General features: G+C 39.5%; 1 protein-coding gene and 1 long non-coding RNA gene across 2 annotated transcripts; both read right to left on the bottom strand.

The window, feature by feature from the left end:
• Positions 1–6,214: 6,214 nt before the first annotated feature.
• LOC113012904 (polymeric immunoglobulin receptor-like) lies at positions 6,215–9,942 on the bottom strand. The gene is made up of 8 exons (XM_026153342.2): positions 9,806–9,942; positions 9,021–9,359; positions 8,853–8,934; positions 8,443–8,669; positions 7,107–7,155; positions 6,939–7,021; positions 6,643–6,686; positions 6,215–6,529 (listed from the first exon to the last, which is right to left on the bottom strand). The coding sequence occupies exons 1-8, from the start codon at positions 9,852–9,854 to the stop codon at positions 6,488–6,490; spliced, it is 915 nt and encodes a 304-aa protein (XP_026009127.1). The 5' UTR covers positions 9,855–9,942; the 3' UTR covers positions 6,215–6,487.
• Positions 9,943–12,852: 2,910 nt separating this feature from the next.
• On the bottom strand, positions 12,853–15,763 carry LOC113037025 (uncharacterized). The gene is made up of 3 exons (XR_013902762.1): positions 15,624–15,763; positions 14,362–14,496; positions 12,853–13,078 (listed from the first exon to the last, which is right to left on the bottom strand). It is a non-coding gene; the product is annotated as an uncharacterized LOC113037025 (long non-coding RNA).
• Positions 15,764–16,487: the final 724 nt, after the last annotated feature.

The following is a 16,487-nucleotide window of genomic DNA, read 5'->3' as shown; positions in this document are numbered from 1 at the left end:
CCCCTCCCTTCCTTCCCTCCCCATCTCCAGCTGCCTCCCTCTTCCCGCTCCTCCACAACCACCCACACATGCAGGGCCTTGGAGTGGGGGTATGTCACCAGGGTGCAGAGGAGGCTACCCCCCCCCCGTCCCCTTCTGGCTGCCTCTGCCTCAATTTTATCCCACAACTTAGACATTCACATTATTCACACTCTCATTACACATACATATAGGATCTTGGGGGTGGGCACAATCACGGAGTCCAAATTACCATCAGGGTGTACACCTCACCCCTGACGTCGTTGCCCACCTCTCAATTTTAAATACACTTAGTCATTGAGGGCTAGCAGGAGGGACCATGCGCTTACCTGCTGCTCCTTGGCAGGTAGCTCCATGCCCTCCTGGGTTTTAATTGCACCTTAGAACACACATGCATCAACACTACAATGAGCGGGTGGAGGGAGGTTTGGAGTCTTCTCCCACCCCCATTCTCTGCGGCCTGCTGGAGCGGGAGGGCTAGTAGGAGGAGTTGGCCATCCGACTGCGGTCTGGGGTGTGGGGCCTCCCTGCTGCTGCGGAGTCGGGGCGGTCTGCCTCTCCCCACCGCAGGGAAAAGGGTAACACCACCTGGGTCTGGGTGCAATTCCCCCCTCCAGGGGCAAGGGTACCTAGACCCGGTTTGTAGAGTACGCTTGGGGAGTGTGATTGTGTGTACAGCGTCTCTTTATGTCTGCCTCCACGTTGGTTGAGTGTGGAGTGAGTGCATATGAGAGCATGAGGGTGGGAATGGATGTTTGTGTCTGTGTGTGCCTGTATGTCTGTGTCTATATGTCAGGTTGGGTATCAGACGCCACCTCTCTGGGGACACCTCAGGCCCTCCAAGGTTTGGAGGCCTATCTCCACCCACCACCACTTCCCCTGCCGGTGGCGGACTCCCTCAGGTGTCGGTGTGTTGGTGGTTCTTTGTGTCTGGGGGTGGGCGTCCGGGTACACACCGGCTCACTCCTTGGCGGCCGCTTGTCGGGGCCTGGGGCCTGGGGCTCGCTCGGGCCCCTTTGGAGGTGGGGTGCCCCCGGCCTCTCGGCCTGGGGCTCGGTCACTCAGGCACAGCTGGGGGCCGGCGGAGCTCACGGGCGCGTCACTGCAACTCCCCCTGACTTCTGCTCCGCGGCTGCTGGGCGAGCCCTCATCTGGGACTCTCCTCAGCTCTTACTGGAACAGTGGCGCGGCTGCCCCTCTGTTGGTCTTCCATGGTCTCTTGTGTTCTGGGGGCCTCTGGATGTCTGGAGTTTTGATCTCCTCCATACCCGCCTCACACCCTGGAGGACGGGGCTGTGGCCCCCCCACACTCCCTAGCAGATCATTACATGGAGAAACCTTTGGAATGCAAGCATGCTGATCCACACAGGTATGCACACATGGGTATTCACAGACGCGGACTAAAGCTTTCTTGGCTGCTGCCTCAAAGCACACTGTGCGCTGTCTATCTTGCGTGCTGCACAATATCGTTTATTATTTAGTAAATATTGATATCTATGACTAGCTAGTTTATTGTGATGGTGCTTTGTTTTCTCTATTATTATGTTGCTCTTTGTTGTTTGCTGTCGCCTCTGTTTGTTTTTTTTGTTTGTTTGTTTTTTTTCTCCATACAAGTGACCCAGGAGTTCTTTTTTTTTTTTTCTCTCTCTCTCTTCCCCCCCCCCCCCCCCCCTCTCACCGTCTCTTCTCCCCTTTGGTTTTCTTTCTTTCTCTCCCCCTCTTTCTCTCATTCATTCCCCCTGTCCTATTTATTAAAAAAAAAAAAAAAAAAATGACAAAGGATGAACTGAAGCTCTGCCATCACGTAATGTCGCATACTGCTGTTTCTGATGTCATTTAAAAAATAAAATAAAATAAAAAAAATAATGCAATTGAACTGAGTAGATTTGAAAAGTTTGGTGGGGATCAGCATTAACTGTGCATCCGAAATCAGAAAAAAGTTGTGTCCACACTAGACTCAAATTACACCCATGTATATACGGTTTCACATTCAATAAGAAAAAAGACATAATTGATGCCTTCTGTCTCAATGTGACTATTTACCTGCATGCAAAGCACACGCAGAACCTTGTGCTGCTGTCATTTACGTGCCTGCAGGCGTGCTCACATCAACAACTGCTGACAGAAAACATTTCCTGACTACATATCATGAGTTGTGTAGCCTACAGCAGTCATACCACACCCATATTAAAACCATTAAAAATGCTCTTTTTCCAGATGTCATCCGCATTACCATAAATGTATAAGAGTTGGACTAGATGTTTGGTCCTCCTGGTGTCTGTCCTGTTATGGAATATGTTTGAAGTTGATAAAAAAATTTTAATATCATAATTTGCAAAGCCTTGAGGGAGTCACGGCTCCTTTTTATCTCGCTCTCTCTTTTGCTAGGCAAAGCATTTCAGTGGAAGGTTTATCACTTCATATGACATGTGAAAATTAAGTGGGAGAGAAGTAACACCACTTGATGCTCAAGACCTTAAAGATACAAAAATAAGAATAAAATATTGAATATAAAGCTCGTTACACTTTAAGTAAGAAAGCACACTTATAAATGTCAAATACAGATAGATTTCCTCTCAAAGGTCACATTTATTGTGCTTTCCTCCTTTCATTCAAAAGGTCACAGAAAATATTTATTATTACAGAGAATTATTATGATTGAGAATGCAACAACAAACAAAACAAGTAAATAACCAGAGGTTCAAACACAACACATGTAATGCTATCATATAAAACAGGGCTCCTGCACACTTACTGGTCTAACAGAGCTAAGGCTGCTGACTGCATCTTGTGGGGTCGACATCTCTGCTTTGTAGCTTTAAACACACACAGTGTCAGCTTGCTGCGATAATAAATGTGTGGAAGACTTTTTTCAGGTGTTGGCTTCAAATTTGGGATTCAAATCCGAAACTGACAAATTTTTAATCTACTGGCTCAGCAGTCCAGTTTGCAGTTACAATAGCAAAACTGCTTTGGTACACAAAACAAATCCATTGCTCATTATTGCTGAACAACAATTAATGAGTCCATTTCAATACGAACATTTTAAGCAAAACCATAGCTATGAAAACATTGCTCAATTATAGCTTTTTAAAGGTTTAGCAAAGCGTCCATGCAGGGAGTGAAATACTGTGCCTGTTCTCCATCAAGTTTTTTGAATATTGTCTAATTTATTTATTTATTTTAATATGCATTTATACAAAAGGAAAGAGTACCCAGATGTCAGCAAACTGTTTGCATCAGGCATAAAACTTTGCATGTGTTTGCATGGCTGAACGCAGCTCTGCACCACAATCTATGACCTCATACCTCTGCTTTGATCGCTTTTTGCCTATCAAGATTCTTCATAAATGGTTCAAATGACTCAGTCAGATCTGCAGTTTGAAGAAAGAAAATAAACAAATGAACACGCTATCACTCCAGCTTCAGCTCCGAGTTCAACACAAGGTGATTTAAAAGCTTGGCATCGCTGCCCTTTAAAGCGCTGCATACATCACTGAGCATAGGCTGTACCTAGTGATGGTGAGATGAAGCCTTGTGGTGAACTGAAGCTTTCCATCCAACTGGTCGACTCATGGTTTGAAGCACTGTGATGATTCATTTGCTCTACTGCGCCATCAAGTGGACGATTCAAGTGAAACAGGCTCTGTGATTATAATGATGTGATGTGTAAACCTCTAAACTGAACAAATAAATTGTTTTCATGGTTATTTATCATGAATATTGTCTCAGTATGTCTGATACGAAAGAGAAAGTGGAAACTATCAGGACAGAGTTTTGGTATGATTGTGTAACTGTGTAATGACACAAACTAGTGTGTGACGCTTCACTCTTTAATAAACTAAAAGACAGAAATCAGATTATAGGAATCTGTGGTGTTGTTCATTTATATTATGGTACTTATCATTCGTGATATTTATTACTGTGCGCATACTTTATTAGGAGAGATGAGATGAAAATGTTGCCAGACAGGAGAAAATCTTCTCTTCCTTGCTCGTTCCATCAAGTAGAATTGCTCAAGTATCTATGTAGCACGTACGTAATCCAATTCCACAACACAAAGTGATGGGGAATCAGCTGTGTTTTGCTGCCCATTTTATGTCTAATCTGGCGCAAACCAGCGAGCCAGTTCCTAAATCAGTCACATGGTACGGACTGCCCACGAGGCCTCGAACATCACTGTATATGTAATCAAAGCAAGCCTCACAAAAACTCCCCCGAGATTACTCGACTCACGCTTCAAAGCTTCGACACACAGGACACATCACCATCGGTCACTTACTATAGACATCTCTGCATTGAATCATACTTGTTATTAATCTCTGACTATCTTCCACAGCATGTTTCTTCCTGTTAAAAGGCTGCAGTTCATAAACAAAAGTATCACCTGCCATGCCTGAACATAGGTGCTGGTATGGCACAGTGAATGAATCTTGACTCTTTGAATTTTGATATTTTTTACCCCTCAAATGAAGGTGAGCTAAATATTAATATAATATTTTCAAGGTCTAGTTGAATCATGGGCTCATTAGCTTGTTCAATTTACAATTCTAAAGCCCGGTTTGTGGTTCAGTATGAGAACAGACACTTCAAGCATAAAATGCAGAGCTGTTCCTTTCAGAGTTAATTCGCCGACATCCTATTTTCACAACTACGCTAACGTCATGTACATTTTCCTTCACAAATTTTCAGTCAGACTATATCCATGTCTAAATGTGTTAATTAGCCATATTATTATGACGATATTACATATGAAACAGTGCAGTCTGGTTCCACTAATAGTAGCAAAAACTGAAATCATTTTCCCCCTCTGGGTCTCATGAGCTTTTTGGGCAGACAAGATTTACTGTTTACATTGGATATTCTTTCTGTTTGGTCTTTGTAGCAACAAGCAGCAGTTTGGAGCTGAAAACATTACCACTTCATATGTACATTATATATGCAGGCTTTATGATTTCTTGGGAACCATCAGTGTTAACATGTTATTTTAATTGACTGCAATAATTATGTTGCCTTATGATAACAAAAAAAAGTCTTACAATGTTGAACTAGTCAGTTTTGTTCTTAATTGGTAGTAGTTTCATTGACATGTAACAGTTGCTTCCTCTTGGAACTGCTGCACTCGTGGATGCATTAAAGACAATTAAAGAGAGCTCTGCGTGGGTCTGTCTACACTTACATAAGAAAATGTAGCTTTTTTGTGTGTTTCATCCACATGTAAACAGCTTTTTAGATAACTGAAAACGGCACTTTGGAAAACTGCTTACAGGGTGAAGGTTTTAGAAAGTTACTTTATGTGTTCACATGTGGACAAGGAAAACGGCTTCCAGACATCAAAGGCGTGGGTCTCTATTTCCTTCTTCGATGTCAGAATGTGCACAGTGTTGGTGATAGTTCCTCCTAGGCTTCTGATTGGCCCGCCTTTTAATACAGACAAGATTATATCACCACCTGCAGCGCTGTCATGCTCTTGACAGTACTTGACATCATTTTTGCACTTTTGGCCCTTTTGAGCAAATACAGTACCAAAACTCCCTACTCAGTTGCATTATGTCTCTCAGCAGTAGTAGAAACTAAAGCAGAGCCCAACTTAAACTATAGTGTCCATATACACCATCTGTGAAACACAAACACTTAAACCCCAAGTGAGTGTTCCTTCTCTTCAGCTGCAACTTTGGTTGGCAGATTCAATTCAGTTTAATTTTAGTTATCTAGCTCCAAATCACAACACTCGCCTCGAGGTGTTATATATAACTACAATGAGCTAACCCTGAACAAGAACTTTGCAACAGTGGGAAGGAAAAACTCCCTTTTCCTTTTAACAGGTAGAAACCTGTCAGAATCAGGCTCAGGGAGGGGAAGACATCTGCACTGACCGCTTTGTTGAGCAAGACAGGACAAATTACATACACAGTGAAGGAGGGCCAGAGATTAATAATGATGATTAAATGCAAAGTGGCATGTAAGCACAGAGAGAGTGAAAAAAGTGTAGTGAAGAAGAAACCATCAGTACATCATGGGAAGCCCCAAACACTCTAGGTCTATTGAAGTGTAACTAAAAAGGAAAGTTTTACGCATAGATTTCCACCTAAATGCTACTTTGTCATAAGACCCCTATAATGAGCAAAAAGGTCACAGGTTGCAAAAATATATAGAGTCTGGTACATAAATAAAAAGTCCCATATAATTATACACGTGTATTTTGATTTATTTTATTGAGTCTAAAATACTGAGTCTATATAAGCCAAGTCTATAATGTGCCAAATTTATATTGCAGGAAGCAGAACATATAGCTTTGTTCAGACGTGGTTTGGTTTGGTAAAAAAACTGGACCAAAGACCATATGTTCTATGTGGCAAATTAATAGAAAAATTACATTAATTTACAAAGAGTAACAATTAACAATTCACAAAATGATCTTAGTAAGCAAGTAGGTTCATTGTACCCTTGTTGTCAAACACTTAATGTGTTACTTGCTTCGTTGCAGGTCTCTCATGCCCTTTGGATTATCCTGTAATTGACAGAAAGGAGAATGAGTGATCTAATCATTAAAAAATATCCCTGATAATTGTGTTTCTTAAGGAGTGTAATAGATCAGAGATGACCATGATAATGGGGGCTTACAGGGAATATCTCTTCCGTCTGCTTAAAGCGTGAAGAAGCCTTCTCTAGAAAGAATGCCCAAAATATAAATGCGAATTAGTAGTCAGATATATTTAATGCATTTTGTTATATCGTATAAATCTTTATTTATATATAGAATTTGTGGCTGATGCATGCACACACACACACACACACACACACACACACACACACACACACACACACGCATACACACACACACACACACACACACACACACACACACACACACACACTTAATAACAATTTAAAATTCAAAGGAATATTAGTTGCCTTACTGCGCAGTATCTTTCTTGCCAATACAGCCAAGCCCACTAGAAGCAGGAGAGACGAACACCCCACTATAGACTCCAACATGTAACTAGGAAGCAGGCACAAAGCAGACTGAGCAGACAATCCACCTTCGACATCCATTAAAGTGAAAATAAAGAAGTGCTGACTTTTACCGGTAACGGTTCCAGGGCTGACTTGGAGTAGGTGGGGATGTCACAGGCTCTGTTTTTGAAGGTAAAGATATTGTAGCGCTAAAAAAAAAATACTGTAACAACTCTGTAAATATGCTGTGATAGGTAAAGAGAGTTTCCAGCATCCTAACATCAATATTATTCATAGGTGACTTTTAATAATCGATACCCTGAACAAGTAGAGACTGGAGAGCCTCTGCCATCTGTCACAAACACATATTGATCTTTAAAGCTGCTTCTTCCCATTTCAGCAGCTACAAGGTAACATGGAGAAAATGCCAAGCAATCACAAAAAAACTACAATGCATGATTTAAAATGCTAATAGGTTATGCAAATGATAAGCTGCAATCATTTATTTGTCTTGGAAATGTTGCTATTACTCTAACCTGTATTAGCATGTAAGGACTGTGAAACATGGGAAGGGTCTTAGTTTGTTTTCTTTCACTTAAAATAATGTTGTCTATAACACAAAATGGCATTATGTTTGTTAAAATCATTTGCAACCGATGATACACAATAATGACACAATCTCAGACTATGTCTGTTTAGCATTTTAGCAATTTTTGGTTCGTTCTACAGTTACAGGTCAATTTCATGTCAACGAGCTTTATCAGCCAAACATTCATTTCAGGCAATGATAAATATCATAGTTGTTTTTAATTAATTTTTTAAAAATCAACAGTTTCCATCATTTATTTTTTTCCTGGCCATTTAGCTAAATGTAGAGTTTTGCTATTCAAATTAACACTAGGCTGCATTTAGAGGTGACATGTTAGCGAGGGCCTAAAACTAAAGAATTGTCAATTGTTTCACCTGTCACCCTGTTTTCCTTGATAACACATTCTATCATGATTTAGACTTAGTCTAATTAATGCACCACATACTGATTTTGAGAGAAGCACTTAATATTTATAGAAACAGAGAGAGAAAATAGCAATGTTTTTATCTGAATACAGGCTTCTCTTTTCCTCTTAATGCATGCCGTCAGCTGTGTTGCTCTTTTTATTTCTTTTACAGCCAACTGTGTTACATGTGATTTTTGCATCATAAATCTTTTAAATGTTGGCTGAATAGTAATAAAAAATATACGGGGTGCATTTCTAGAGAGGGAAGTCTAGAGTTATTCAACATAAGGATGTTGACTAACTCTAGACTCCCTGTGATGAAAAAAAAATCGTCCTTGATGATATCAGCACACAGAAAATCCATAATGAAGTTTAATTATCACAGTTTCGAGTCAGTTAGACAGCAAAGCTCAAACGTATAATTTGTTATGTTTTTTATGTCTAAAATATAAAAGGCTCTTTATCAACTTACTAGTAGAGCCGTGTGGTCTGACCTGAACCTGTACGGCTACTTGCTGCTGCCCTGCAGAACATAAATACCAGTCAGCATCTCTCATCTGCAGCTTCTTTAAGGTTACAGTGAAAGCCTCAGTTCTGTCATCGCTGATGGTCACTGAAGTATCTTCGTAACTCCTTTCAGAACCTGTCGACAGACAGGAGCTCGGGTCTCCACTCCGACACCACTTCTTCTCACTTAGTCTGTTGACAGGCAGTCACAAGAGAGTCAGTGAATGCTCACTGTCCACCAGCGTTTGATACCAATGAAATTTTATGGACAAATTCCCACATTTACTGAAGTGTGATCAGTGCTTCTTTAAGGACAGTTCTAAGGGTTTTAAAGGATAAAATGTGGATAAAATCCTCCAAAGGAAAACCAAATACCTGAATCTCTGAGTGTAAAGGCATTGAACCGTGAGACTACTTCCTTCTTCCCCACTCACCATGCTGTTCACAACTGACACACCTGCAGAGATCATGAAAATGCAACAAACTTCTTTAAAACTGTGGGCTAATAAATGTTTATCATCTCAAAATTTCTCCATTACTCACCATGAAACACTTTCACTTCAGTGTAAGCCACGTCATCAGCGCTTGATGCTAATTCCACACCACACGAGTACCACCCAGAGTCCGTCTCTTTCAGGTCGTTTATGGTCACTGTGAACATCAACCGGGCCGGGTCGTCAAAAATGCTCACTTTGTCTTCACTTGGATTGGCCGAGGAGGTCTCGTCAGTTCGGGCCAGGATCTCGCAGAAAATTCTCGTCCCCCCATGACACCAGTATTTGACATGGTCAGCATAGTGAGAACCATATCGACATTGGACAGTGAGGGATCCACCCTCCGGGCCAATAAACTCCTTTTGAGTGGTCACCCAGCAGAGAACAGCTGACAAAAAGTGGAAATCATTAAATGTTAAACACCAATTTGAAATGAAACGTTTAGTCATGACACAACTTTAACAGAGCAGTTGCTCACATCGGACACCTGTTATCTATAAATAAAAGGTGTGGCCTTTGGCAACACTTGCACCATATTAATCCGCTTCAGTTTCCTTTGTTACAAAGCACAGTTTCCTGCTTTAGTCTAAAGAGCTTGGAAAGAAAAGCGTCTGGACTTATTTAAGTTGCCTGAAGATGTTTCACCTCTCATCCGAGAAGCTTTTTCAGTTCTAAGGGTCAAATAGTGGAGAGTCCCAGATTTAAACCCAGTGGGAGTAACCCCCCAAAGAGGGACAAAGGACCCCCTGATGATCCTCTACCTAATCTGAAAACAGCTTGAAAATCTTTTTTGTCTGACTTCTCTAATCAAATGCACACAGTCACATTGAATACCTGGGATCCATGGTATCAGGCTGAGCGTGAGTATAAAGAGTCGCTGCATGTTCCCTCTTCAAGTTTGACGCTTAACAAGAAAGTGTTCTGTGTTGTGCAAACACAGACTCCAGATTCCACCATATATAAAATTTCCCTTTGTCATGTGACCACTGGGCAGATTCAGATGCTTCAGACGTTAACTACATAAATGCCAGATTGTAATGACACTGTAAGGAACACTTCTTTAGATTTGAATTAGAATTTGATGAATGTTGTGTTGATGTTCTGCTGATTATTTTAACAGCTTTTCTCTGATTTTTATGAAATCTTTGACTTTGTTTGTTTATAATGTTTATAATGTCTCTTTATGATATGTCTAATGATAAGCAGCAATGCTTTTATAAAGATGTAACTCTGGTGTCTCCAAAAGTTGATTCTGTTCATCTGGACGTAGCATTTTGTGGGAGAAACGTTTCGTCACTCCTCCAAGTGACTTCTTCAGTCTCAGCTGACTGCAGGTTTCCTCAATCTTATAAACAGTACATTTGCAATATGCATCTGGTACACTAGCTGCACAGTGGCTCAGAGGAAAGCACTCCAAGGGGTCATTAACACTGGCTGCCCTCTCCCCACACTGGAAGATCTAAACAATACCCGCTGTCTTAAAAAAGCTCAAACCATTATAAAAGATACCTCACATCCTGGGGACTCCCTGTTTGAACTGTGCCGTTGTTACTTCTGCAGTTGTTGCTTGACAGTTGTTGCTTCTGCTACAAGACCTTTTATGGTCATCTATTTCCTGGAAACATTTGTGATGATCTCAGAAGGGACATTTTTAGCCAGTTTGACCTTGCCAGCAAAATAACCCCTAAAATTCCCCGCTCTTTTCAGATCCCCTTACACAGAGCAATCGGTGTAAGGACTAATAGACTCAAACACAGTTTTATCCAACTGCAATAACACGTCTGAATACTGCAAAAAAAGATGTCCATTACGCCACTCTTGTGGGAATGTATGTGAATGTTTGCTAATACTATTCCTATTATCACTTTTATTGTTATTTATCAATTTTATTGAATGTTATTGTTTTATTGATATTTTGATATTGTTAGGGATGATGCACTGATCGGGGACCATTTTTAATTTCACTGTACCTGTGACAATGACAATAAAGACATTCTGATTCTGAATTGTACTAGACTCTTACGGGGTCAGCGGATGCTGAGACCCAATTCTTTTGCTCTCAGGCTGGATAAAGAAGACGCAAACTCAGTGTATTCAAAATGTATGCTTTATTCAACAAAACCTTCCAGAAGGGAGATATGTACAGCCTCCTGCAGATCTGAGGGGCGCTCCCTCAGTCTGTTACATTTATAACTTTTGTTTTCAGCATCTGACTTTCCTGTTCTTCAGCCCTCTGTGTCCCCTGCGCCCCTCATGCACAGTTTTGATCAAAACAGCTCCTTTTATGATCATGCACCCTAACTCTGTCTCTTCCTTAATTTAAGCCTTCATTTCCTATGTGTGTGGGCAATCTACAAATTAACTATTTTAAAACACAGCAAGCTTTCTACACTGTAAAAAAATATTCCGTAGAAAAACAGAAAATGTCCTGGTAATTTTCTGCCAGTACATTTTCTGTTTTTTTACGGAGGTTTGACGGACCTTTCTGTAAATGATAAAACGGAAAATTCTGTAGATTTACAGTATACTCTCTGTACTATTTACGGACATTTCCTTCAGCTATAAAACAGAAAATTCCGTTTATTCACAGTATATTTTCTGTATCATTAACTGATATTTTCCGTTAATAGAAAAATTGAAATTTCTGTTTATATTACTATTTCCAAGCACTTCTTTTCACTGTAACTCATTAAATATAGTTCTTTATATCCTTAAACGTACATTTCTATGCAATTACAACCTAGTACACCATGTACTCAAAAATTCATAAATTAAAACTTAAATTAATTTGTGCTTCGTACACAACAACATTGGTACAATTAATGTTAAATATTCTTTTATTCTCCTTAACGCAAACACTATACTTAAATATAATGACAGCATCCATCTTGTCATAAAACTACTAAACAGCTGATACATGAACAAAATAACTCACAAGCTTTCAAATTTGAGCATTTTTATTTCCTTGAAATCAGGTTGCCCTCATGTAAATGTGTTTATTTACATTCATTCAAGTGGCTACCAAGTGTTTTCTTCAAACAGGACACCTGACAAACAAAAAATTTCATATTTAACGACATGTTCACATTTAATAATATCCAGAGTACCTTTTAGTTAGAATCACTGCCTTGTGGTAGTTTTGCCTCAGCCAAATGGTTAAGGTGTGGTTTACATCCATCTCTGTCCACTTATGATACAGTATACACATGTAGTCAGTTATAGCCAAACACCTTTGATTACTGAATTGCATTCACTTCATTAATGAAGTGAATGTAATTCTCATTTGCGTGAACATTTGTCTGAGATTAACTCTTTGGGCTCTTTACCTTACAATATAACATACTTGAGTCAAAATTTGTTGACTGTTTAAGTGGTGCCACATGAATACAACTGAACAGATCTAAAGAAGATGTTCCTGAACTTTGGGTTTATTCGAACAGGACTGATGGATAACCACAGGACTTTTCCCCATATGATAACTACAACACATAATAAATTAAGACAGATTACTGTCCCAAACTTAAAGATAAAAGTGTATCTACGGGACTTGTTTTGTCAGTGAGGAGCAAAGTATAATTAGAAGTGCTTGTTCTGATGAAAAGTTAAACTGTAAACAGCAGCATAGTGAATAAGGATCTGTGTCCACGAATCCTCAGCAGTGACAACACTTAAACATCATAGTTCAAAATCCTTAATGCACACCTTTTTCTCCACGATGTTCAAATTCTCTAAGCTGGTTAAGTAGAGGAAAAAGTCTGACATATTTCATGACCATTAAATGTTAGACAAGGCTCTGAAAACGAGGTTACAGTTACAAACAAAAACCTCTGCTTGTGCGCACAGACCCTAAATCACAACAAATAAGACAATAGTAAGACAAATTACTACAAAGTCTTGTTACCGCTCTTCATATAACAGTGTGACAAAGTCCTGAATGCAGCCTGCATGTTAGTACATCAAGGTCCATCTGAGCTTTAAGTAAAATACACTCAGCTTTTCCTTGGATTTTAAGAGTTGCTCAGTTCATACAGGAACTGCAGCAGTCGGAGTTAACGTGTCGCTGTGTTGCTCCTCCGTGTCAGCCATTGAGACTAGTCGCAATTTATTCTGAGGAAAAAAAGAGAAACAACAAGACATTTTTAAAAAGTTTGTATTTTTATAATTTTTTTTACCTAGAGCATAAACAACATAAACAAAAAAAGGATTAGGGCTGTGCGATATGACGATATATATCAGATTACGATATAAAAATGTCTATCGTTTCATATTATACACTATTCTTTGTTTTGTGGTGTTGCAAAATAAACTGTTTACGGCAATATTTTTTTCATGGTTTTGATGGTCACTGTAGTTGCTATATTATTTCTTAAAGTTCTCTCCTTCTCTTATACTTAAAATAACCACACTATGGACGGACAAGTGACTGTTTTTAACGCGTACTTTCGTTACCAACAATGAGGATAAAACCATCGTGTGGCTCCGCCGTCCGCTTGTTTATTTTCCACATAAACCTTTCACAATAAAGCTCAAGTTTCTGTTGAGACTTTTCAAACTAAACTGAAATGATATACATTATTCTCAAACATAAAATTTCAGAATATGCATCAAACAAATGACCTCAAATAAAAACATCAAGTAACTATAAATGGCGCTTACAGTCACCACGCAGATGAAGGCACAGAGAATACCAGCATGGCCAGCAAGGATGAGGCAGAACCAGAAGGACCAGTCAAAAGAAATCGAGGACCTTATTGTTAAATGAGGGGCTACCTCTGTAGCATGGACATGGTTTGGTTATGAAAAGTCTGACACGCCCCAGAAAACTGTACTATGCAAATTATGCCACAAACTGGTCCCCACCACCACTCGAACACGACAAACCTCTTTAACCACCTACACAAGAATCACATGAAAGAGTTTCGAGAGAGTTTACGAATGAAAAGCAAAAAAGAGTCGTCAGGTGCTCAAAATAATCCTTAGACTCAAACGTTAGAACAGGCTTTTCCTTGCAGCACGCCGTCTAATAAATACTCAGAAAGAAAATGGCGGCCATTTAAACTCATGTCTAAAAATGTATAGTTTCATGCATCGGTCAAAACACTCGACTCCTGGTACACGACGCCCAACTGAAAACATTTCACATAAGTCGAGTTGCCCGAGAATCACAGAATTTACAGAAAATGCACTATTTTGTGATATATATCGTTATCAGGAGAGATACGTCTTATATTGGGATATGAGACTTTGGTCATATCACGCAGCCCTACAAAGGATTATAATTCACGTAGAGTTGCATACACATAACACCATTCTGTTGCAACAAAAGCAGTTTATAATTAAAGTAACATACATACCTTGAAAAACTAAATCAACCACAACATTAAACTCACCTTGTGTTTGTAGAGAAGGTGATCAGGGTTTTTCTTCATTTCCTGAGACCAGCTGCTCTGGATCATCACCAGCTTGTATCTTCATCTTTTTTTTCACTCGGGGAAGTCTTTCCTTTTCTTGGCCATTGCTCTGCACTGGAAAACCAAAGTGTGTGATCAAAGGTGAAATAAGGGATATTTTTCCACTGCAGGACTTAAAGTGCTTCAAGTAGTGATAGCTGTTGATCCATTTCTCAAATAATCTGTAAGGATCTGGATTTTTAAGAAAGATACAAATATCTCTGCTTATATTTGGCTAAAAGCTTGATATAGACAAGGCATATAGAGCCCCTGCACACCAGCACTGCGCTTACATTATAGTTCAATCAAGAAATAGTTATTATTGATTTATTATTGAATTTTTTTAGTAATAATTTTTAGTATTTAATCACATTAGCACAGTGGGGTGACAAAAATATTCCACATACAAGAAATGCTGCTCAGCATTTCATAAATTACATTTTCAACAAATGTTGGAGTAAAAACACAGTTACAGGGAAAATGTGTCTGTCTGTAAATATTAACTAAACATTTCTATGTGCTACAAAATAGACATACTGTAATTGTAAATGTGCTGAGGTGAAACTATACTTTCAATAATTTTACCACTACAGTCTGTTAACCACCGAAATAATCTATGCTGGTCAGCTAGCTAAAAGTCTTTACTTTAGCAGCCCAAATCAGAGGCTAACATTAGCATTTGCTAGCGTCAGCCAGGAAGGTCTGAGGCTTAAACTAGGGTTAGTGTAACTTTGCCTGAAACCCTTTAAAGTGTACAGTAGAGCCAACTGTAAAACACAGGTATTGATACAGTACTTATTAGAGTCCTAGAATAATTTCTAGAACCATGAAGTTCTCACTTTCCCAGTTATCCACATCGCTGACTTTCGCTAATTAGCTAGTTAGCAGTCACAGCTGTGTAATACCCAGAGAGACACAGACAGCTAACTATAATATTTATGAAAACTGGTTCAGCCACTGAAGGGCAAAACTGGTGGTATCACAGTAAAAATTATTTTAACATTAATTAAAATAAAGCTTAAGTCATGTTAAACCTAAATAACAATTATTTTTAAAAAATGAGTCAGCAAAATATTCCTGACTTGTCTGGAGACAGCCGAAACCAGTTAACAAATAAATTAACAATTCTTTCTAAATAAAAACACGGAGTCTTTTGAAAAAACATTATTTTAATAAAACGAAACATGAGTTTTAATACTTACCACAGAAATTTGAAGGCAGTTTCTCCAACTTCAGAATCCAAAATCCAGATGAAGCCTGAAAGAAGCCTAATGGCTGCTCTTGCGCTTACTTTTCCCTCCTTTTCAGGTTCTTTTTCCCACAATGCATTGCAGTAGTTGAGAAATACAGAAAAATACCTGTAAATGACTAATACGGAAAATTCCTTCACGTTTATACAGTAGATTGTACTGTATTTTTACGGATTTTTTTTACAGTGTACCTAGTTCTGCTTCTCTGTCTATATTTATGACAATGTCAGACACTTGTTAAAGGTTGCTCTCTGCACCCTCTAAGATAATGCAACCGTGCATCTACTCCTGCAATGCAATTTTTGTGATAACTGGTTTGTCTAACTTCCCTCAGGAACGTCCAGCGGGGGTGAGTGACAAAGACTCCATTCTGCCGCCTTTTGTGTCAAGGGATAAACAGACTGTTTTCCCCAAGGCTGCTAACGCCAGCTTTATGAACCCCAGAGCTTGTGTTCCTCTGGTTCATGATAATAAAATGAGTGTTCATTTTGAGAATAATTACACCTCTCTGGGCTCTAAAGACTGTGCAACTTTTGTCGCTCCAGAGCCAAGTGGTGTAAAGACTGTTTCTTCTGAGACTGCTTTGCATTCTAATGCACGCACTATTAAGGACTATTTGTTTTGCCCCTTCTAAGCCCAAATTAATTTCTAGTGACTCCGTTTACCCTGGTAACTTTGTGTCAGTTACTTCCCAGACTGTAGTTCTCTCTCCTGCACAGTCTACTGTCCACCCATTAGTTCACTCCTCAGTTCAGTCATTAGCTGCACCACCTATCGATCGTGGCTCAAGAGTTGGGAGTTCGCCTTATAATCGGA

Source organism: Astatotilapia calliptera, chromosome 3 (assembly GCF_964374335.1).
Source record: "Astatotilapia calliptera chromosome 3, fAstCal68.1, whole genome shotgun sequence".
In the NCBI taxonomy this organism is placed as follows: Eukaryota; Metazoa; Chordata; class Actinopteri; order Cichliformes; family Cichlidae; genus Astatotilapia; species Astatotilapia calliptera.
The sequence above is the reverse complement of the archived record's forward strand: the minus strand, read 5'-3'. Positions and strand labels throughout refer to the sequence as shown.